At 37.3% G+C, this 22849-nt stretch overlaps 1 protein-coding gene across 3 annotated transcripts; it reads right to left on the reverse strand.

Moving 5' to 3' along the window:
* Positions 1–9327: 9327 nt before the first annotated feature.
* Positions 9328–20808, reverse strand: LOC141699793 (uncharacterized). 3 transcript variants are annotated; one of them, XM_074503621.1, is made up of 10 exons: positions 20573–20808; positions 20384–20492; positions 12934–13021; positions 11734–12331; positions 10993–11643; positions 10641–10811; positions 10167–10571; positions 9971–10078; positions 9804–9870; positions 9328–9722 (listed from the first exon to the last, which is right to left on the reverse strand). In XM_074503621.1, exons 4-9 carry the CDS (start codon positions 12325–12327, stop codon positions 9841–9843), a joined length of 1959 nt encoding a protein of 652 aa, XP_074359722.1. In that variant the 5' UTR covers positions 12328–12331; positions 12934–13021; positions 20384–20492; positions 20573–20808; the 3' UTR covers positions 9328–9722; positions 9804–9840. The 3 variants fall into 3 exon arrangements, with proteins under 3 accessions (XP_074359722.1, XP_074359721.1, XP_074359723.1); XM_074503620.1 differs by having other exon boundaries at positions 12934–13031; XM_074503622.1 differs by having other exon boundaries at positions 20384–20808.
* Between the last annotated feature and the right edge of the window lie 2041 nt (positions 20809–22849).

The raw sequence follows: 22849 nt of genomic DNA on the forward strand, positions 1-22849 counted from the left end.
AGGAATCATCAAAGAAATCAAATATCCGGAGTGGCTAGCTAATGTGGTCATGGTTAAGAAGTCCAACGGCAAATGGAGAATGTGTGTGGACTATATTGACCTGAATGACGCATGCCCGAAGGACCCGTATCCTCTCCCAAACATTGATCAACTGATAGATGCCACCTCCTGACACATTATGCTTAGTTTCATGGACGCCTTCTCCGGGTACAACCAGATAAAGATGAACCCGAAGGACATTCCTAAGATAGCATTCATAACTCACAGAGCAGTCTATGCTTATGTGATGCTACCCTTCGGGCTTACCAGCGCAGGATCCACTTACCAAAGAGCCATGAACAAGATATTCAAGTCCCAAATTGGGAGAAACTTGGAATGCTATGTCGATGACATGATTTCAAAATCAACAACTGTACCAGGGCATGTGGAAGACCTCAAGGAGTGCTTTGACAATCTAAGGAAAAACCAACTCAAGCTGAACCCGGAGAAATGCACCTTCGGAGTAGGAGCAGGCAAGTTCTTAGGATTCATGATCAGCAACAGAGGCATAGAAGCCAATCCAGAGAAGATAAAAGTAATCCAGGAGATGAAAGCTCCCAGGACCCAAAAAGATGTGCAGAAGCTAGCAGGATCCCTAGCAGCACTCAGGAGATTTGTCTCAAAGCTAGCAGAAAGGTGCCTACCATCTTTGATTTACTCAAAGGAGCAACCAACAAGAAAGAGGTGAACTGGAGTCCGGACTGCCAAAAATCATTTGAGGAAATCAAGTCCTACCTCTCTCATCCACCAGTCCTAACTAAAGCTCAGCCAGGAGAGCCTCTCTACTTATACTTGTCAGCAGGAGCACAAGCTGTAGGAGCTGCCCTAATCAGGGAGGAGAATGGAACACAGCAACCAGTCTACTATGTAAGCCAAGTCTTAAAAGATGCAGAAACAAGATACCCAAGATTGGAGAAGTTTGCCTTTGCCTTAGTCACAACTTCAAGAAAACTCAGGCACTACTTCCAAGGGAGGGAAATCAGAGTAGTAACAAATCAACCACTATGGAAAATAATTCACAAGCCAGATGCATCGGGAAGACTTGTTAATTGGGCTGTGGAGTTGAGCCAGTTTAATTTAAGCTTCATTCCCAGGACTGCCATCAAAGCTCAAGCACTTGCAGATTTCATAATCGAATGCAACTTCCCAGACCAAGATTCGGAACCAATGGACACAAATCAGGAGCTGAAAAAGGATACAAGTCCGGGAGCCTGGACCTTAAAGGTAGATGGTTCTTCAACAAGCGAGAGGTCAGGAGCCGGACTCATACTCAAGAGTCCAGAAGGATTCAAGATTCAGACAGCTATATCTTTCAGCTTCCCAGCAACAAACAATCAAGCAGAATATGAGGCATTGATCGCAGGACTAAAGCTCTCCAGGACTCTAAGGGTCCAAGACTTAAAAATATACAGCGACTCCCAGATAGTGGTCAAGCAAACAAATGGGGAATACATAGCAAATGACCCTACTCTGGCGAAGTACCAAACACTGGTTCAGAGCTACTTAGCTTCAATTCCAAGCCACCAAGTCCTTCAGATATGCCGAGAAGAAAATGAAGAAGCTGATATCCTATCCAAATTAGTCCGGAACTCATCAGATCTAGACTGCTCAGTTTACTTCGAAGAACTCCACAAACCATCCATTGAATCCGGAGAGATCTTGGAGATAAAGAGCACTCAAACTGGTTGACTCCCTTCATAAACTACTTGGACAAAGGGGAGCTCCCAGAAGACAAAAGAAATGCTCAAAGACAGAAAGTCAAAGCAGCCAAGTTCTTCCTCGAAGAAGGAATACTTTACCACAGGACCTTCTCATCTCCTATCCTGAAATGCATTGGCCCAGAAGAAGCAGAGTACTGTTTGGCAGAAGTACATGAAGGGATATGCGGGGACCATATGCCTGCAAAGGCCCTAGCTCATAAGATCATAAGACAAGGCTACTACTGGCCAACCATTCATCAGGACGCAATAGAATTTGTCAAGAAGTGCAAAGAATGCCAGCTTTTCAGCAATGTGTCCCGGATTAGCCCAGTCCTACCATCCTCAGTCCTGTCACCTATCCCCTTCGCTGTTTGGGGTATTGACATTATGGGACCCTTCCCCCGGGCAAAAGGAGACCTCAGGTACCTACTAGTCTCTATTGATTACATGACAAAATGGGTTGAAGCAAAAGCAATGAGGACAATCAACCAACAAGACTGCATAAAGTTTATGGACAACATTTTGATGAGGTTCGGGATACCGTGAATCCTAGTATCAGACAATGGGCCCCAATTCATTGGATCGGAGTTCGAGTCCTACCTCCAAGAGCGCGGGATCAAGCACAAAAAATCATCAGTGGCATATCCCCTAGGAAATGGCCAAGTAGAAGTAAGTAACAGAATCCTGCTCCGAGGTATCGAGAAAAGACTCAAAGAAACCAAAAGCAAATGGCCAGAAGAACTACCAAATGTACTTTGGTCCTACAGGACAAGCCCAAGGACAAGAACCGGAGAAATTCCATTCAAACTAGCTTATGGAACAGAAGCAATGCTTCCTATTGAAGTGGGCTCTCCTTCCCACAGAGCAATAAACTTTGAAGAAGAAGCAAATGAAGAAGAACTCAAAACAAATATGGAACTAATTGATGAGGTCCGGGACCAAGCGTAGAAAGGATGGAAAAATACAAGGAGACAACAAAAGAGCACTTCAGTAAGAAGTCAAGAGTCAAAAACTTCCAAGTTGGAGACTTAGTTCTTCGAGACACTGAAGCATCAGATCCCACAAACACTGGAAAGCTAATGCCCAAATGGGAAGGACCATACAAGATCAAAGAAGTCCTCAGGCCAGGAACTTACAAGCTTCTGTACATGGATGGCTCAGAAGTCCCAAACACTTGGCATGGACTAAGGCTAAGAAAATTCTACCAGTAGGAAAACAAACAAAGCAACCAAAAATCTTGTAGCCAATATGGCAAGCAACCAATTTATTTCTCCTTCTATCTTATATGAATGAAAAAATGAAAAGCTTTTTCCCTTTGCATATTTTTCCAAAACAAACACTAGTCCGGACAAGCTATTAGTCAGGACTAGAACAACCATTTTTACTTAGAATTAATTTTCTAGCTAAAAACCCACCACTAGTCCGGACAAGCATATTACTCAGGACTAGAGCAACCACTTTTACTTAGAATTAATTTTCTAGCAAAAAGCAATCACTAGTCCGGACAAGCTATTAGTCAGGACTAGAGCAACCATTTTTACTTAGAATTAATTTTCTAGCTAAAAAGCCACCACTAGTCCGGACAAGCTATTAGTCAGGACTAGAACAACCATTTTTACTTAGAATTAATTTTCTAGCTAAAAAGCCACCACTAGCCCGGACAAGCTATTAGTCAGGACCAGAGCAACCACTTTTACTTAGAATTAATTTTCTAGCTAAAAGCAATCACTAGTCCGGACAAGCTATTAGTCAGGACTAGAGCAACCATTTTTACTTAGAATTAATTTTCTAGCTAAAAAGCCACCACTAGTCCGGACAAGCTATTAGTCAGGACTAGAACAACCATTTTTACTTAGAATTAATTTTCTAGCTAAAAAACCACAACTAGTCCGGACAAGCTATTAGTCAGGACTAGAGCAACCACTTTTACTTAGAATTAATTTTCTAGCTAAAAAGCCACCACTAGTCCGGACAAGCTATTAGTCATGACTAGAACAACCATTTTTACTTAGAATTAATTTTCTAGCTAAAAAGCCACCACTAGTCCGGACAAGCTATTAGTCAGGACTAGAGCAACCATTTTTACTCATAATTAATTTTCTAGCTAAAAGCAAACACTAATCCGGACAAGATATTAGTCAGGACTAGAGCAACCATTTTTACTTAGAATTAATTTTCTAACTAAAAGGCCACCACTAGTCCGGACATGCAATAATTCCGGACTAGTGCAACCATTTTTATTTAGAATAAAATTCCTGAGTAAAAAAGCTAACTACTAGTCCGGACAAAAGATTAGTTAGGACTAGTACAATAAATTTAACTTGGAAAAATATTCTAAGGCAAAAATAAACTACAGACACAGAGTAAAATAACAGCAAGCAAATATTAGAGATTCACCGGACTCAAACGAGCCCGGAGCAAAGTACGAATATTACAAGAACCAAATGTATCAAAATTCTTCAACAAATAGTAAATTCATAAAAAAAAGTCAAGAATCCGGAGCATTGGAAGGAAGGAAGGTGGGACAGGGTCCGTCGAACGGCTCCGGTTCCCCTAATCCGAGCTCAATATCTTCCTTGGCCTTAATAAACTCAGAGACGAAGCTATCCCAATCGGCCTCCGGATTGGTCTTGATATGCCTTTCAGCAATCAACCAGCACCGAGCTATCTCCGGAGCACCAGCATTGGCAAGGGCTCTATCGTACTCCTCAGATCTTTTAAACTCAGCGATAACTTCAGACTCCGGACGCACAACGGACATCTGTCTCCGAAGCTCAGCTAACTCAGACTTCAAGTCAGAAACCTCTTTTTTAGCATTTTCAGCCCGGATGGTTACTTCATTCAGGTGCTTGTTCAATCTGGACAGAGAATTGTCTTTGTCAATTATCTGATCCCGGAGATGACTAATCTCTGAATCCTTATCAGCAATGGCACTCCGGGAGTTTTAAGCTCATTGTAGGTCAGAGAAGCCGATCCGGCCATATACCCGCCAAGCTACAAAAATAGAGAAACTTAGAAAAACATTCTAAGGCAAATCAACACAAGAAACAAGAATAGAAAAAAGAAGTACCTGACCCCAGAGCCGGGAACACTCCTTCATAGTCGCATCGAATCCGGACTCATTCATCCTCCTCCACTCAGTTTGAGTAGGAATCCCAGCCATGAAGCGAGCGACTTTTTCCTCCAGCCCCGGACCACCTTCATCCGGACTCTCTTCTTCAACATTCTTTCCCTTGCCAGCCCCAGACCCGAACCCAACTTCAAAGTTTTCGGCCCGGGGAGGCTTACTCCCAATGGTGCGAAGCCTCTTCCTCCTCCTCCCAGAATCTCCACCCGGAGCCTCGCCTATAGGACCAAGGTCCTCCAGATTAGCAAAATCATCTCCAATTTCAACTTCAGCATCCAACTCCGGACCCAAGTGATTCACAAAAACTTCAGGCTCCGGATTCGGAACCGCATTGCTCTGGGATCCCTCCTCCGCTGAGGCGTTAGATCCGGACCCAGTAGCAGCATTCTTCTTGGGCAACTTGAAAGCCTTGCCCAGACCTTTCAACGCATCACTGTATGCGGAAGACGACATGTCCGGATTGTAGTGAGGCAAACCTGCAACGGAACAAAAAACACAAGTCACAAACAATAAATAATCATAGCAAAAGAAAGCAGATAACAAGTCCGGACAATAAGGAATATAAGAAGTCCGGAAACAAGAAAAAACTACTTACAGCCTAGCCTATTCATGGTTCTATGAATCATAAAAGTATCACGAGTCATCTGAAAACCCAAGCATTCGCAAAAAGCAAACATCAGCCGGATAGCTTCGCCCCGGAGTACTTCCCTACGAAACCGAGTCCGGACTCCCTCCGAAGCAAAATGGGGAAGATAATACAAATCCAAACCCCGGAGCATGATCAGCTCTCCGTTCCAGTACTTCAATGAAGACTGCTGAATCACAGGTCTGTAGGAGCCCCCGTACCCACACTCTGGAGCCCGGAAACGAAGCTCATACAGGGGAAACTGGCTGGAACGGACTAAATGAAATATATGATGCCATAGTTTAAAGGTGGGCTAAACTTTAAACTTATTACAGGTAGCAATAAACCAAGTCATCCATTTTATACCGTTGGGCGTTATCTGCATCAGAGAAACCTTGTATACATACTTACACAAGTGCTTGAGAAACAAGTGCCAGTACGGGTTCCATCCGGACCGGAGATGCTCCAGCCATACTGGAACAAACCCATCAGCCGGCCTGTGATAAATCCTTTCGTCCGAAGTCGGCCACCTCCACTCAATCCGGCGATCCAACTGAAAAGCAGCCCGGACCGCCGAATCCTGAGCAGCATGATCTAGGCCAGCATACTCATCCTTGAGTTCATAGTGCTCCTTAGCCACTATGCTATCAGCAAACTTCCTATCAAAAGCTTCCCTATCATAAGGCCCTGGACCTGCATTAGGCTGCCTAGCGTACCCGGACCTAATACTCCTATAATAGAAGCTATCTTCTATCTCCTCACTCTTACTAACAAAATATCCCAGATTCTCCACCCAAAGTCCCTCCGGACTGTAAGGTACCTTTCTGGAAGAGATCTTAGCAACTGAAAGCTTCGTTACGGCCTCAGAGTCCCAAGTAGAAGCCCTCTTCCCCATCTCAACTCGTTCAGAATCAGCTGAAGAATCAGAATCCGAACTAGACGGCCCCGTATAGCAAGTTATGTAAGCCTTGGCAAGAGCTTTAGTCCGGACCATAAACCTAAAATAAGTGACAAAGGTTAGTCTAAAATCCTACAGTTTATTTATCTTGAAAGCTACATGGTCCGAACTACCCTATGATTCAATTTTATTACAAGTCAAAAGCAAACAGTCCGGAGAACCAAAACCCGAAAACTAAAAGCTACTCCGGACTCAAAACTAGCTTATTACTCCGAAATCAGATATCACAATAACACAAAATCATCAACCAATTACAAACTCCAAATCCTAGCCTATTAATCCGGACTAGGTATCGAAGTCCGGACCCTAACAAAAAACCCTAATTCCAGAAACACTATCAACCAAAATCAAAACACCAAAATATGCCAAAAAAAACTATATGCACACAGATATACACAAGAATTAAACCAAAAACTAAACACAACAGCATACAAGCAATATAGCAGAAACACAAAACCCAATCGGACAACAAACTAAAAGAAAGAAGAAAATAAAGAAAAGAAGAGAAGGAAACTTACAAATGAAAAGATTACGGAGAGATTGGAGAAGACCGGGCAACGGCGGTACACCAGCAAGAAATCCCAACGGAAAAGCTTCAAAGAAATTGAGAAGAAAAGGAAAGCAAGAGCAAGAGAAAAGAAGATAAAAAAACAAGAAAGAGGGGAGGGACTGCCTTTTATAGGCGTGGTAAAAAACCTAATCGCCACGACACGTGGCACAATCCTAGCCGCCCATCATGAGCGGTCATTATTGGAAAGTCATTATTACAGCACGTCTTTTGGATAAAGACAACTGTAATAATTCAAATTATTGGGGGGAAAATATAAAAAACGCTTCAACTTCCAAGTCCGGACTACACCTCTCAATTTAATCTGAACCAAGGCACTGAAAAGTTCAACTCCTGACAAGGACAACCACCTTAGTCCTGATTCGCTGAACTCATCGCAATCCGGACTGGGGGCAAGAAAAGCTCAACTCCTGCTAAAGACAACCACCTTAGTCCTGATTCGCTGAACTCATCGCAATCCGGACTGGGGGGCAAGAAAAGCGCAACTCCAGCTAAAGACAACCACCTTAGTCCTGATTCGCAGAACTCAACGCAATCCGGACTGGGGGCCAAGAAAAGCTCAACTCCTGCTAAAGACAACCTCCTTAGTCCTGATTCGCAGAACTCATCGCAATCCGAACTGGAGGGCAAGAAAAGCCTAAATTCTTCTAACACAACAATCAAAAGCTCACGTTCTACAGACAAACACAAATTCACTCCCCCATCCAGAAAATCTGCATAAGGGAGTGGGGGGCACATGATAGTACATATAGCTCCTGGAAGGACTACTCCTAAGCTCTTACCTCCATACAGCTCCTAGAAGGACTACTCCTAAGCTCCTAACCCCATACAGCTCCTGGAAGGACTACCCCTAAGCTCCTAACTCCATACAGCTCCTGGAAGGACTACTCCTAAGCTCCTAACCTCATACAGCTCCTGGAAGGATTACTCCTAAACTCCTGACTCCACGCAGCTCCTGGAAGGAGTAGTCCCGCACACTACCACTCCTAACTAGCTCAGTCCCGCAAGCATAACCTTGATAAATCCCATCACGTGAGACGTTGGCCCAGGCACGTGATGGGGACAACTGTCACGCATCAATCATGGGAATAATCAGGGCACGTGTCAGAGGATCCTCAGAACATTCCTCGTCCAGTCCCGCGCTGACACGTGTAAAGCATCCACTCCAGCCAGGTGTCCTCCGCTCCCAGAACCAATGACTATGATCTAAAGGTACCAACCTCAAAATCCTACTCTTGGGCTATAAATGGCCCAAGAAGGTGAGGTTTTGGGGTTAATCATTTTTCACACTCATATACACACACGGCAACCTTACATTCATATTTATCTTCATCTTCCCAAAAAGCTAGTTCTTACTCTCACGCCGGAGGCGACGCGGGACCCCAACCCCCTTCCGTTGTTGTTTTGTAGGAACCCAACCACAGCGACACCTCTACAGCGGCGAAGGATTCAGGACGGCGCCGAAGGAGCGGCCCCGCCACCAGGAGTTATCAGAGGAGTGTCGGTCGGTAAGTTCACCCACCAGCAGAGGAGTGTCGGTCGGTAAGCTTCTCCTACAAATGTTGGATTAAATAGTAAGGAACAACAATAACATAATTAGACGAGGACGATAACTTGTCATATAAGAATTCCCATAGCTGAGTATGAACCACGAGGGTTATGATGATAAGTCGATAAAAGCAAAGGACTCAACATCAGAATTAACAGTTCCTCCTATTAACAAGTTTACATGGTTAAGAAACATGTTCTTTTAAAAGTAAGAAACAACTCATGCCATCATAGTTATCAGATTAATGGAAGTTAAGTTGAATGGTTAATTAGTACTTGTAAAAGTATCATAAATTCCATAAATAAATAACTTAATTACAAATTTCAATCATTAAAATACTCACTACTTGTAACTATCATGTAATTTCAATCATTTTCTATTTCATCATTCTTCTTCTTATAAAGAAACAAAAAACCATTTCCAACTACCTCTTCTGATTTTTTTTTGTTAATAAATTTAGTATATTTCTAAATTTAGAAACAAAATTTATTCCAAAATTTAATAAAAATACTCGATATTTAATCCAGTTATAACATGACAGTGATGATTACATAATATATTATAGCAAATTTGGTGTACGTTTTCTTGACCCAACTTTGTAAATATCCTTCCATTGTAGTTACATGAAAAGAAAAGAAATGAGCTTATTTTGTTATGTCGCTTAATATAATATTTATGTATGGCCTCGGTGATCACTTAGAAAACACGGATAAGAAAACCTCCAGTTATCCAAATCATAACTAGAGAAAATTGTTATTTGCAGTAAAACTCCTTAATAGAAATACACCAAAATATTGTGTACATACATAATGCAGATGAAAATATTCCTAAATAACAAATAATGCCTGTATACAGGTATTTCACTTGCTGCATATACTACTTTCCCACTTACTACAGCGGTACAGCCCCATAATCACAATACGGACATCTGAATTCTAAAGCAAGTTTTCCGATATTAAAGTTTCAGCTACAAAACATTAAAAGAAATTCTAACATTTTAGGGCAAGGATAATGGCCATCAAACCTCAGCTAAAATAGACGGCTTAGTTCTGACATGGGTTAAAACTCTGCACAATTTGAATCTCTACCAGTTGCTTTTTGCACACATGCAAGTCGGATTCACAGATACTTGTCATATACTCAGAATCCCTCGTAACTGATGAAGATAGCATCGAAAACAAATTTAAGCAAAGGATGAGGTAGGTAAAGCAATCAATACAAATAGTAGCAGACTGACCATTTCTGGAGCTTGCTTAGAAGACCATTTTCTTTCCTTAGGAATACGAACCTCTTCTAATTTGAGACTGTAAAATAACACAAAATTTACATTTGTCCATCCTATTCTATGAGAAATAATATTGATAAAATATATAGAAGCCAATGAAAGGAAATAACAAATCTTACCAACTCCTCTTGAAGCTTGTTAAGCTCAGCATCAGCGGTACCAAGAGCTTCTGTTATTTCCTTGACTTCCGATTCAGGGACAAGAATCATTTCTGGTTGGTGTGTCGCCTAAAAATAACAAGATAATAAGCTGACAAGAACATTCACAAAGCATATGATAACAACTTGATATAAATATATACACATAGGTGCTCACCATCCAGTGGCTCATGACCTTTCTCCCAATGTCAGGTCCACCAATTAGTTGATTTACATCAACAATTTTACCGACTGAATTATTTGCAAACCAGGAGGCATAATCTTTTATGTCATTCCTCACCAAAGTTGCCGCTGATCTTCCACTGTTTATATGATTCGCAGGTTCATTTTTACTCTGTTGTTCATCTTTACTCTGTCTTTTCTTTTTATTCTGTTGTCCATACATCTTCTTTGGAGGATTTTGAGGAACCAGACAAGATAGACCTAACTGTCGTCGACATCTTTCCCCAAGATAGTATTCCCAGGTGTCTAAGCTCATAAATCGTACCCTATTTTTTGCAAGATCAATTGAGGATCCAATGCCATCATAAATTTCAACCTCTACGTAAGGTTCCCAAGTCACCTGTAGAAAGAAAGAAAATTTAGAGAAGCAATATACAAAAGAAAACAGCAGACTCAATTGACTATCAACCTGGGCCACATCATCAACATCATCCAACTGACAGCGAGAAGCAGTAAGTTCTGAATTATCAAGAGTGCCAATATTTTTTGCAAACTTCCAGCGCATAGCCCTTGGAAAGGCTTTTTCACCCTCCTCGGAGTGCTCCGGACGAGATATACTCAGATACTCGAAAGCCCAGAACTAGAATAAGAACAAAGAATGAAATCGACATACAATATTAAGAAAAACACACGCTCACTTGGCCAACAAAAATTTTCAAAAAAAAATCTCCAACTTGAAGTTGGGAAATAATTACAAGAAAGTGGAAACCATCTTTGAGGAGAAAATATTACAAAATATACAAAGAAAATACAATATGTACCAGTAAAAACTGCCAGAACGCTGTGAAAGCTCCTATCCGTCCAGTAACCTTTTTCCTCATTCCGGAAAGGAAGGCTGCATATGTTATTGCCCCCCAATCATAATTTTTCACAGCATCAATATCTTCTAGAAACTGCAAGAGCTCAAAATGCATCACTGAACGGCTGTTACCAAAGAAACAACTACCAATTACATAAAGGAACAATCGGCGAAAAATTCCTTCCATTGCTTCTCTGGTTGGTGGAACAGCCATCACCTCATCTTTCGAAGGTATAATATTATTCAAGCAAAGTCTATTTCCCGAGAAAAGATCCTCTCTACGTAATCCAAGAAGTCTCCGGACTTTTTTCTTGTCATATTCGGTGTCTAGTTCAATGGGTTGACCTCCGAAACGTAGCCCAGTGATCATAGTCCAGTCCAATGGAGTTGGACCAAGCTCGCAGCAGGGCAAGTGGAGTGTATTTGTCTCAGCAAACCACCTCTCTGTCAAGGCGATAAGGTATCCCTGGGGAAGGTCTACCGGCTCAATCTGGAGAAAATCTCCGAAACCAGCATCAATAAATAGTTGCTTGTACTGATCATTTGCTGCACGATACAGTTTTACTGCATTTCTCCAAGCACCCCGAAAATAAAGACCTTTTGTCGGAGGATTCTGCACATTAAAATAACCATAATTATGTTTCTACCCTACTAAGAAAAATGATGGACCTGAAGAGTAATAGTAAGTAGCTATATGTCTTACCTGTCCTGCTCTAGCATACACCGAGGGGTGCTTCCCTAAGTTGCGGAGAAGTTGTGTGTCAGGGATTCTCCTCTCTGTGGGTGTCAAATCATCCTCAGCAACCCTAGTATCACTGGAACCAGGTTCTATATCAGGTTCTTCATCAGCTCTTTCCGAGCTTGAACCAGGCGTATCGTAAGTTCTAGATGACCTAGTGTTCCTACGAGAGATGCTCCTCCTCCCTTGACCTCTTCCTGTAGAAGGAAGAGGAACATCAGCAGTACCTCCAACAAGTTGTGAGTCTGAGATGGCTCGATCTGCAGTAGTCATGTCATCCTCACCAAACCTTGTAGAGATTGTTCTCCTTGACCTTGGAGGATTAACATTGGCCTCACTTGAAGGTTGTCCATCTCCTTTGGCCAAGCTAGTGCGGCCACATGACCTTTTTCTCTTTCCTGGTTGCTTTCTTGAGGTTTGTGCAGTCGTAGCATTTCTTGGAGCACCAGTTACTTCGCTGGTCGTAGTATTACTTCGTACACCAGAAGTACTGGAGGATTGTTTCTGAACACAGTCACCCTTCTCAGAATCGTTTACAATGGTTGCAGACGAAGGCATTTTCCTGAGAGAAAATTTTAAGATAATAAACACAATCCAAGAGAACACGCAGCACCAAAACGTTGCTATATTTGACACAGAAATTTTTGACCTACTGTCCCTTCAAAGGTTGACCATACAGTAAATTTAGCAGTCAATTTTGAAAGATCAACCAATAGCTTCCAAATTCTTCCCACTCTTTATGTAGTAATAATTATTTTCTTTAAAAAATGTAACTAATCAGGCTAGATAGAGTAGCTAATGTCAGGGCCAGTATGGCTCTGTATGCAGTAATTAAATGCTTTCCTATGGAGATAAGGTGTGTCATTAGAATCGAATTTAAAAATGGCAAATTCTGTTAATAGAAAGGTTATTCAGAACATTTATAGCTAGAGGAAGCTACTGCAAACAGAAATAACAGATATAGCTTAGGAATCTAGATTATAGACTAGATATCCGGTTTATGCTAGAAGCATATGGACCCGAGGAAGACATCAATGCTACACTAATCTTAAACAATACATTGATAAAATCACCATAAAGACATATAATTCAGATTAAAATAGGCTGTTTTAACTTTAATAGCTAGATCTGTGACAAGGTAATAGACGAAAAGAGCAGAATTACCTTTGAAGTTCCGGAATAAGCAGTGGTGGTGTAAGGATTTTGTGATTTGGTTGTCGACTCGATTGTAGTCACCGCCGCCGCGTTCGCCCTGTTATGAACTATAAATAAAAACCTAATGAAAGCCCCTTTTTATAAGTCTCGGTCGCAATAGTTATGGTATGACCAATGTTACCCTTGTCGAGCCCCAATATACCCTTTCATTAAAAAAAGATATTTATTTTTATAAAATTTCATTTGCTGAATATAATAATTTAGAAAATTAGGAATTTCTCCGACCATCTTAAGGTTTTGAGAGAGTTGGTTAGTTAATATGGTATCAGAGCGCAATTTAGAAAGGAGGTTTGTGTGCTCCCACCCCATTTGTTTTTACTAGTTTGTATATTGATTTGTATGTTGTTTTTCTGCACTCATAAGGACGAGCGAGTGTCGAATTTAATATATAAACCAGTTAAGGCCTCCAACCGTTTCAGGAGATTTGATTACTTAAAATCATTATTTAGTTTATACATTGAGAAAAATAATAATCCGTAATCCGCAGTTAAAACAAATGCACATTGTGACAACCCAGGTCAAATCACGAATCCTTTTCGAAACCCAAGTCAAGTCCCGGGTCGGAGTCCGAAATAAGCCAATCCTACTGACCCAAACGCAGCCGACTTGAGTAAACAACAATCTCACCACAGGCCCCAAAAGATCATAATTTGTTTGTACACATAGCAATACTTTGCCTTATAAACTGAACATAAGTCCCAAATACTTTGCCTTATAAACTGAACATAAGTCCCAAATCTCCTTGATGTGGGGACTGGGTTGTTACGAACTTCCCCACTTAAACTCCTGACATCCTCGTCAAGCCCAAACAGACAACCCATAAGTCTGAATCGTTCCTCTGTAGTCATTGTGGGATAATACCAGTTGGTTTCGTGTCCCCACCTCCGGACCTCTGTCCATTGTGGGATAATACCACTAGCCTTCGTGTCCCTGCCTCCGGCAACTTGACGAATCAAGCTTTCGAAGTTGGCTCTGATACCATTGGTGACAACACGGGTCAAATCTCAATCCCGAGCCTTTTTCGAAAACCGGGCCAAGTCTTTATTCTGAGCCCGAAATAAGCTGAAGCCTACTGACCCAAATGTAGCCAACTTGAGTAAACAACAAGCTCACCACATTCCTTAAAAGATCATGATTTCTTGATGCACATAGTAGTAGTACTTCGCCTTATAAACTTCACATAGGTCCCAAATCTCCTCGATGAGGGGACTGGGGTGTTACACATATGCATAGTTTTTTTTCTAAATAAATGCATACGCATAGTTATTTTATGTCAAGCAATAAAGATTACTTCATTTAATAAGTATTGTTCATTACCATATGATTGTCAACTACATTATACATAGTGAGTATCGTTTTAACAAAGTTGAGAGCAAGTGTAGAAATGGTAACAGAGATCACTTACTCGTACATATTTGCTTTAACTGGGAGGGGGGCATGGCCAACTTATGCAATTAGTCATAGTCATGCTTTTATCCAAGATGTTTGGGTGAACACAATACAATCCATAGTTAAAAAGAATAACAACAAACCATATACCTTCTATAAGTAAACAATTATTTACCCTTGATACATCATCCAAATATTATGTCTTCCCTTAGAGGATGCAGGATGCAGATTGCTTAAATGATCATTTCATAAAAAAAATTGTTCCAATTTATTTCATTTACATTGTTGGCTAAATGAAACAAATGTTACATAAATTAAATAAGAAATACTTAAATAGTTCATATTGATATTGTGTGTGCATAAGAAAAGGGAATATAACTCTAACTTAAACTCGTGAGTCTTTGTATGCTTTGACGATTTTGATGATCCGAAATTTGGATTCATGACGAGTTCCATATCTACACTAATTTGACATATTATTATGTTTCTTGTAAGTTTGAAAAATAAAATTTGCAAATTAGCAAGTCATGTAAAAAAGACACGTAGTGGTCGCGCATGGTACACACCATCTATTTCATTTAAGACGAACAACATCTGATTGACGACGTGTTCGTTCATATCACAAAAGAACATATTTTCATTGGCCTTCGACATGAGATTAGTTATGATATTAATTTGGTTACACTTGATGAATGTATAATTTTCCAATCAATTAATCTTTTGTATCAAACGAGCATATGTGCGAGTGAAACAAGTATAAACTGCGGGTACAAAGATGCATATATGTACAAATCCTCTACAAAAATAAAATAAAAAATTGAGATACATATGATTGATGCATGAGACCAAATTAAATATCTCAATAATATCTAAATAATAAAGTCAAATTAATCTGTGGGGATTATAATGATTATATAGGGAATAGAAACCCCATTCAAATAACCTAATGGATTATGACCCCGTAACACTTGGGCTTAATATAAATAACCTATATTTAAATATTACCAGCCTGCATATAAAACATATAGATTAATATATTAATTATCTCTACACTTAATATGTATATACTAATTAATAACATATAAATATTCTTCACTTCCATTCCCATCATTCTCCTCTATAATTCTCCTCTTGTTATAGAGAAAATTAGACCACGTTCCTACAAGAAAGGAACGATGCAAGACTAAAGAGAATGAAAATGAATCGTTTACTCTTTTAAAGAATGGTTACAAAGAACTCCGAAAACTGACTAGAGCAGAAGGAGGTTCAGCACAATATTCTAAAATGACAAACTAGATATTATCAACTTCAACAATATCAACCTCTTTACTTCCTCAACAATTTGAAAACAATAAAACTGAGTCTTAGTTTCTTCTACCCAGTGTTCACTAACAACCTCCATATACACGCTGACTATTGATACCACTTGATGCAGAACGGGGAAAGAGGTAAAACAAGGATAAATACCAATTTACATAGAGAAACAACAAAAACACAAAAAATCCTTAGAATTAATTCATATAATTCAACTCAATTTCATAATACAATATTTCATTAGATTATATAGATAGCAATTAGTTGGAAGCCAAGTAATTTCTTGAAACCAACTATAATTAATTAACGAAAACAAATCCTTTTTCTTTAACTACAATAATCTAGAATGTTGATAATATAATTAAATTACCAACATTCTTATATCTAAATAATAATATAAAATAGCTAACAAAGAATTTAATTATTTTATGCTTCATATCAATGAGTTAATACACGTAACGGGAAAATTGCCACTACACAGAAGGTTTGCGGTTGAAACATTAAGGAACAGAAGTTGCAAGGGTTGAATTGTCAAAATATTGAAGTTCAAGGACTAATCTAACACATCTGCAATTCAGGGCCTATTTTGTGTTTTCTGGATTGTAATTTCCTAAAATCTAAGGGAATTGAAATTTCTTGAAAACAAAGGACATATTTTATAATAAGAACTACAAGTTTTGGTATCATTTGTAATAAAAATATTAGGGTTACTGCCTTCGTCTCTACCATAGTAGTCCCCTGGTAGCCTTTTCCCCACTATTTTTTTCTTCCTTCCCTTTCTTCCCTTTTTTCTTTTGATTATTTTTCCAAATATACTTCTCTCTCTGATTTTTTTTTGCATTTTCTTTTCTAATTTTTTTCGTTCTCGAATTAAACAACAATTCGTGATTGATTGAGATCATGATCAGTAGCAGCGGCTGATTGGTGATGCACAACTAGTTATGGGCCGAGTTTTAGGTTTATTTTTTTTTATTTAGGAGTTGGGAATTGTATTTGTAATCAAGTCCCATTGATATGATTCTCAAGACTGAGAAGGAGACGGAGGCCAAGAAGGACATGGGACGAGCAACTGAAGTTCTCATAAATGTTTAGGATCATACCCTCAAATAGGAGTTCTCGAAGATGGGAAATTATAGTGGATTAGTCTAACAGAATAGATAGTCTCATAATTTGAGGCGTAAGTGGAAGAAAGTCTTCGATTTACAGTTATTGTTTACCATCTTTTGTGTATTATCTCCCTCTCCTTAGTGTACTGCATGTTTGATATATGTTTCTTGCTTGATGACTTTTTTTGTGTCTCATGTTTGTATCATGTTTGGTATGATCTTTTAATTGCATTGTCAAAGCTAAGGTCTTTCAGAAAACAAAATCTTCATTCTTGTCGGTGTATATCACAAACTTCCCGAACCCTGCTACTAGCTTAACATACTCGGTATATTTGGTCGGTTGGGTGGTACTTTTAGAAAACCATTGAGGAGTATAAAGTCGATGTAAAATTGTTCAAATTTCAAAGACTCTTGGACATCTTAAAGGACTTTCTATCATAAATCTCTTCAAGTATGATCACCATATTACCAATTTGTACCTTAAGTTTAAGTACGGGAAAATGAATTTGAGGGGAAGCAAGAGCTTCATCAACTTATCACCTACCATATATCTTATTATCATATTAATATTTTCTAGAATATTGATAAGTAGATGATATAATTATTCACAACTAATTATTTTATGCAGTGCGCCGCTTATGATATTGAGCAACAAATTTATCTACATATTGTATAGATTTAAGCGCTAATATTGTGCATCTCCAACTGTTGGTAGCTTATGAAAGCAAATAATTATGTTGTCAGATATCATGTTTTCCAACGACCCAATAAAAGAGTGCGATATAACTTAAATGACGCAATAAATTTGTTTTATTTTCTATGTGGTTAATAGTCATTTAGAAAAAAATCGTCAATAGAACACTAACATAGTGTCTAAATATTTATATTCTTGAGAAGCTAGCAGTTCCATTTATTACACGGAAACAACCAGGTGCTGCAACTACCTCATAGGTAATATGAAACGAAAACAAAGATAATAAATATAAGATTTTGTTCCAGAGAAAGATAGTAACTTCTAAGATTTAAAATGAGATTGAAGGTAAATACAAATTGGAAAGTTAATCATAGAAAATATGATTGTTTAGTTGAAAACTACTAACTGTTGCAGAATTCATAGGCCACACGAAGCATGCATCTTTTGGTCTGATGTTAACAATGTACACCTTATAATTACAAACATAATACTGAGCAAGAAAAACTGTAATACCTCAGTCGCTTCATCAATAATTATCACACATTGTATCAGGACTCCCTATTTGGAAACCTTGTTCAAAAAGAAGGTAGTAACCATCTACTTTGTTTAAATTTAAACTCCACCTAAAGTCTTGATTGCCGTAAGTACAATATTAAATGTGAAACTTTACACGAACAACATCTGATTGACAACACGTTCGTTCAAATCACAAAAGAACATATATTCCTTGGTCTTCGACATGAGATTAGTTATGATATTAATTTGGTTACACTTTGATGAATGTATAATTTTCCAATCAATTAATATCTTGTATCGAACGAGAATATGTGTGAGTCAAACAAGTATAAACTGCGGGTACAAAAATGCATATATGTACAAATCCTCTACAAAAATGAAATAAAAAAAATTGAGATACATATAATATGATGCATGAGACCAAATTAAATATTTCAATAATGTATAAATAATAAAGTCAAATTAATGTGGGGATTATAATAATTATATAGGGAATAGAAACTCCATTCGAATAACTTAATGGATTATGACCCCTTAACACTTGGGCTTAATATATATAACCTATATTTAAAATATTACTAACCTGCATGTAAAACATATAGATTAATATATTAATTATCTCTACACTTAATATGTATATACTAATATAAAATGCTCGACCACCAAACTCTAGAACCCTAATTCTCTCTCTCTCGATGAGAGTCGGCCGCCCCATTTTTCATTAACCCTAATTCATCACACCTCCTTTTTCAACCTTTCTACCCATCTTCATTACTATCTCCATCCTCTCTCTTCATCCATACAACATTTTTTCCATTTGTTTTTAACTTTCTTTCAATAAATATCGAATTTTGTTCAAAAATTCGATTCTTTTTCGTTTCGTTTAATTGAGTTGTTATTTATGTGTTTGATTGTCTCGTTTTGTGCGATGTGTCTCGCTTTATGCAATGTGTTGAAAATGGATTTTATGGTGTATTGGAAGATCTGGATATCTCGCATCAACAACACTTTCGGCAGGTTTATAGCTGGTGTCCGGCAGGTAGATAGCTAGGGTGCTTTTGGAACGGTAGTGAAAATCGCATGTGCTCACCTCTCACAAAATATTTTTGTTCATAACACGAGGGCCCTCTCAGTTTTTGCAACTAGTCCTCTGAACATTGTACTATCCATGGAATTAATGTGAGGGTCAATTGTGAAGCTACTGTTTTCGGTGGAGATGCAGGCTGGATTGCTCGAGAAACCATTATCTTCATTTTTAATTTCCAGAATATTTTTATTCAGTCAGTTAAGCAATCCGGAAACAAAGAGGCTAATTATTTAGTTCGTCTATTTGTTTTTCAACCTGGTTGCATGATCAATTGGGGGTTTGTCCCGATTGAGTTTTTTTCATGTTATTAATGAAATCTGCTATAAATTTGGCAAAAAAAAAATATGTATATACTAATTAACATATATATATATATATTCTTCACTTCCATTCCCCGGCATTCTCCTCCTGTTATAGAGAAAATTTGACCACGTTTGTGCAAGACGGGAACGATGCAAGACTGAAGAGAATGAAGATGAATCGTTTACTCTTTCAAAAGAAAGGTTGAGATACAAAGAACTCTGAAAACTGAGTAGCCGGAGAAAGAGGTTCAACACAATATTCTAAAATGACAAACTAGATATTATCAACCTCAATAATATCAACCTCTTTACTTTCTCAACAATTTGAAATCAATAAAACTGTCTTAGTTTCTTCAACCCAGAGAAAAAGAAAACGAAGGTAATAAATATAAGATTTTGTTCCAGAGAAAGATGGTAACTTTTAAGATTTAAATTGAGATTGAAAGTATATTCAAATTGAAAAGTTAATTTTAGAAAGTATGATTGTTAATGTTTGCATAAATTAGAGGCCACAAGCATACTTCTGTGGTCTGGTGTTAACGGGTGGTGGCCCTAAATCTCACTTTGGGGTTGAAAATGGCCCTAAATGTCACTTCAAAACGGTACATCCTGTAATGTTTATGCAAAAAACCTAAAACGATACTTCGTATGACGTTTTGGCATTTTGAATTTTTACGTTTTGATACAAAACGCTATATGATGTACCGTTTTGAACCAAAACGCTATTTCAACTAACGTTTTGCACATTATAGAAAAAATTAAAAAAAATAAAGTATCAAAACGGTACATAGTGTACCGTTTTACATTTTGAAAAAAAAAACAAACTGGTAGACAAAGTGCCGTTATGAAGTGATATTTCAGGTCATTATTTTCAAAAGTGACATTTCGGGCCATTCAACACTCAGAAATGACATTTTGGTCCACTGTTCAATGGTAACAATGTAAACCTTATAATTACAAACATAATACTGAGCAAGAAAAACTGTAATACCTCAGTCGCTTCTTCAATAATTGTTTCACACGTTGTATCAGGACTCCCTATTTGGAAACCTTGTTCAGAAAGAAGGTCGTAACCGTCTTGATGAGACACAATCGCCAGACTGCGGAAATTTAAACATGAAGGCAAGAAAAACAAAAATGCAGGCGGGGGGAGTATACAAGTAAGTAAAAAAAATAAAACCTCTGGATGGAGCCTTTTCGCAGAAGAAGAAGATTATAGTGCATCGATGATCTCTTCGATTCCAATTTCAATTTGGGCATGTTTTTGTTCTTTCAAATATAATGAATGAATAATTTATTAAGGAATTCTATAACAAACTTTTTTCTTATAATGCTCCAACAAGTACAACACTGCAATTCCTTCAGCTTACCCCGTCATTGTCCGTGGTGTTTTTTGTGTGTATCTTGATTGCTAAACCTAAGGAGTAAAGTACGACCCTCGTTTAATTTGGTATTTAATATTTATGTAACTTTTCAAATAAATTAAAATATTTAATAATCAAATTTTCGGCTAACTTATCATAAATTAATAATTCATATCAATTAAAGTCAAGTCAAATCTTGTTAAACTTAAATTTGAAGCTATTTCAAATTTTGTTTGTGTAAAAATTATATATACAATATTTCTTTACAAATGTTTATTTATTTGTTTATTTCGCTATTTTTCATGTTCGTGTCTCGAAAATATAATTTCAAATATAAAATTATCACCTCGTTTGCATGTTATGTTATCGTGTATCAAAAATATACTCTACCTTGCACCTGCGAATAACATCCGATCAATTTATCTTTTTCATCCAATTTTTAAATTTGTTATACGTTTTTATTTGTGCATTTTTCAATCTATTAATTAGGGGTATATACGGTGCGGTTTGGTCGGTTGGAGGGTAAAAATCAAACCAAACCGCAATTTGCGGTTTTCCAATATCTACATTCGCAACCAAATCAATTGTATATAAAAATCAATCAAATCCACGCAACATGTAATTGCGGTTGGCTGCGGTTGGTTTTGTGATTCAACCGCTCAAATAATTAAAAAAAATTAACTTTAATAAATATTGCATATGAAATTTATAAGGTTTAACAAAAAAATTCAATAATTCTAAAAATTTAATAAGTTCAAATGACAAATAAATTTAATAGTCTAGTCACATATTATAAAAGAAAAGGTAATCATAAAATATAAAAGTTGATGTAAAACTTTTCGAAATTTATTTATATTGGACCAAGTCCAAGTTTCAAACTCGGGTAATTTTATTTATGTGTACATTTTAAATATTTTATTAGAAATATATATTAGTTTGTATAATATACGGTTGCGGTTGGATTTTCGCAGTTTTTAAAATAACGAATCCGGAACTAAACCGTAAATTAAAAATTATCTAAAATTATATCCACGACCACCCGCGTTTTACAGTTAGCCATAATATGTGAATCGGTTGTGGATGGTTTTTACGATTATGCGGTTGAGCGTTTACTTACTAATGTTTGAGAGTCTAATGTTCACTAAACTTTTTCTAAAGATCTTTATTTTTGTTAACTAAGATTTTTTCTTTTGAGATTGATTTGTTAGTTATTCACTTATTCCCTCCGTTAAACTTTTGTAGACGCAAATTGAGGTCATCAAAAAGTTGCACTTAAACAAACTTATCTTTTTTATGTCACTAAACAAAATTATATTATTAATCAATTGAAGGTATAAAATCTAAATTTATATTTAATATAAAGTATAAAGTTCTATGAAGTCGATTTACCGGATGTTATATTTGTTCTACAAATAAAATATTACAAAACAGATTCTTTTTTTGTGCAACATATTTTACAAACATTAATATTTTAATACATATCTTCCAAATCCCATATATTTTATATGTATAATATTGGAAAATTGTAATACAAATCATACAAATTTCATACATTTTATAAGTATAATATTGCAAAACATATTATATGAACATGAATGTTCCGCAAAATAAATATATTCTGCTAAACAACATATTTTGCAATATTTTACTTATAAATTATAAGAAATTTACAAGATTATAATTATAATAATAATAATATTTGCAGGACATGATATACAAAATAATATATTTTGTTGTGTTTTACATAATATATTACTTACACTTCAATACTCCAATACTTAACTTGAACATAAAAATTAAATTTTATGCCAAATATATAACAATTACTTTATATATTGTAATATATGTGTCAAAAAATCAAATATCAACTAAAATAAATCAGAGATCCTTGACAAAAAAAATCAGAGATCGGTAAACAAAGGGACTTGTTGTGAGATCGAGTTGCCAAATTACTGGCAAAAAAAAAAGAGGAACGATTTTGTATGAGATAGTTGCCAAACACTTTTAGCAAAATAAAAAACACTTTTAGCAAAACAAAAACTATCCAGTTGAAAATAATCGAGTTGCCAAGGAAAGCCGACTGACACTTCCAG

The sequence above is a fragment of the Apium graveolens genome, unplaced genomic scaffold (assembly GCF_009905375.1).
Source record: "Apium graveolens cultivar Ventura unplaced genomic scaffold, ASM990537v1 ctg1319, whole genome shotgun sequence".
NCBI lineage: Eukaryota > Viridiplantae > Streptophyta > Magnoliopsida > Apiales > Apiaceae > Apium > Apium graveolens.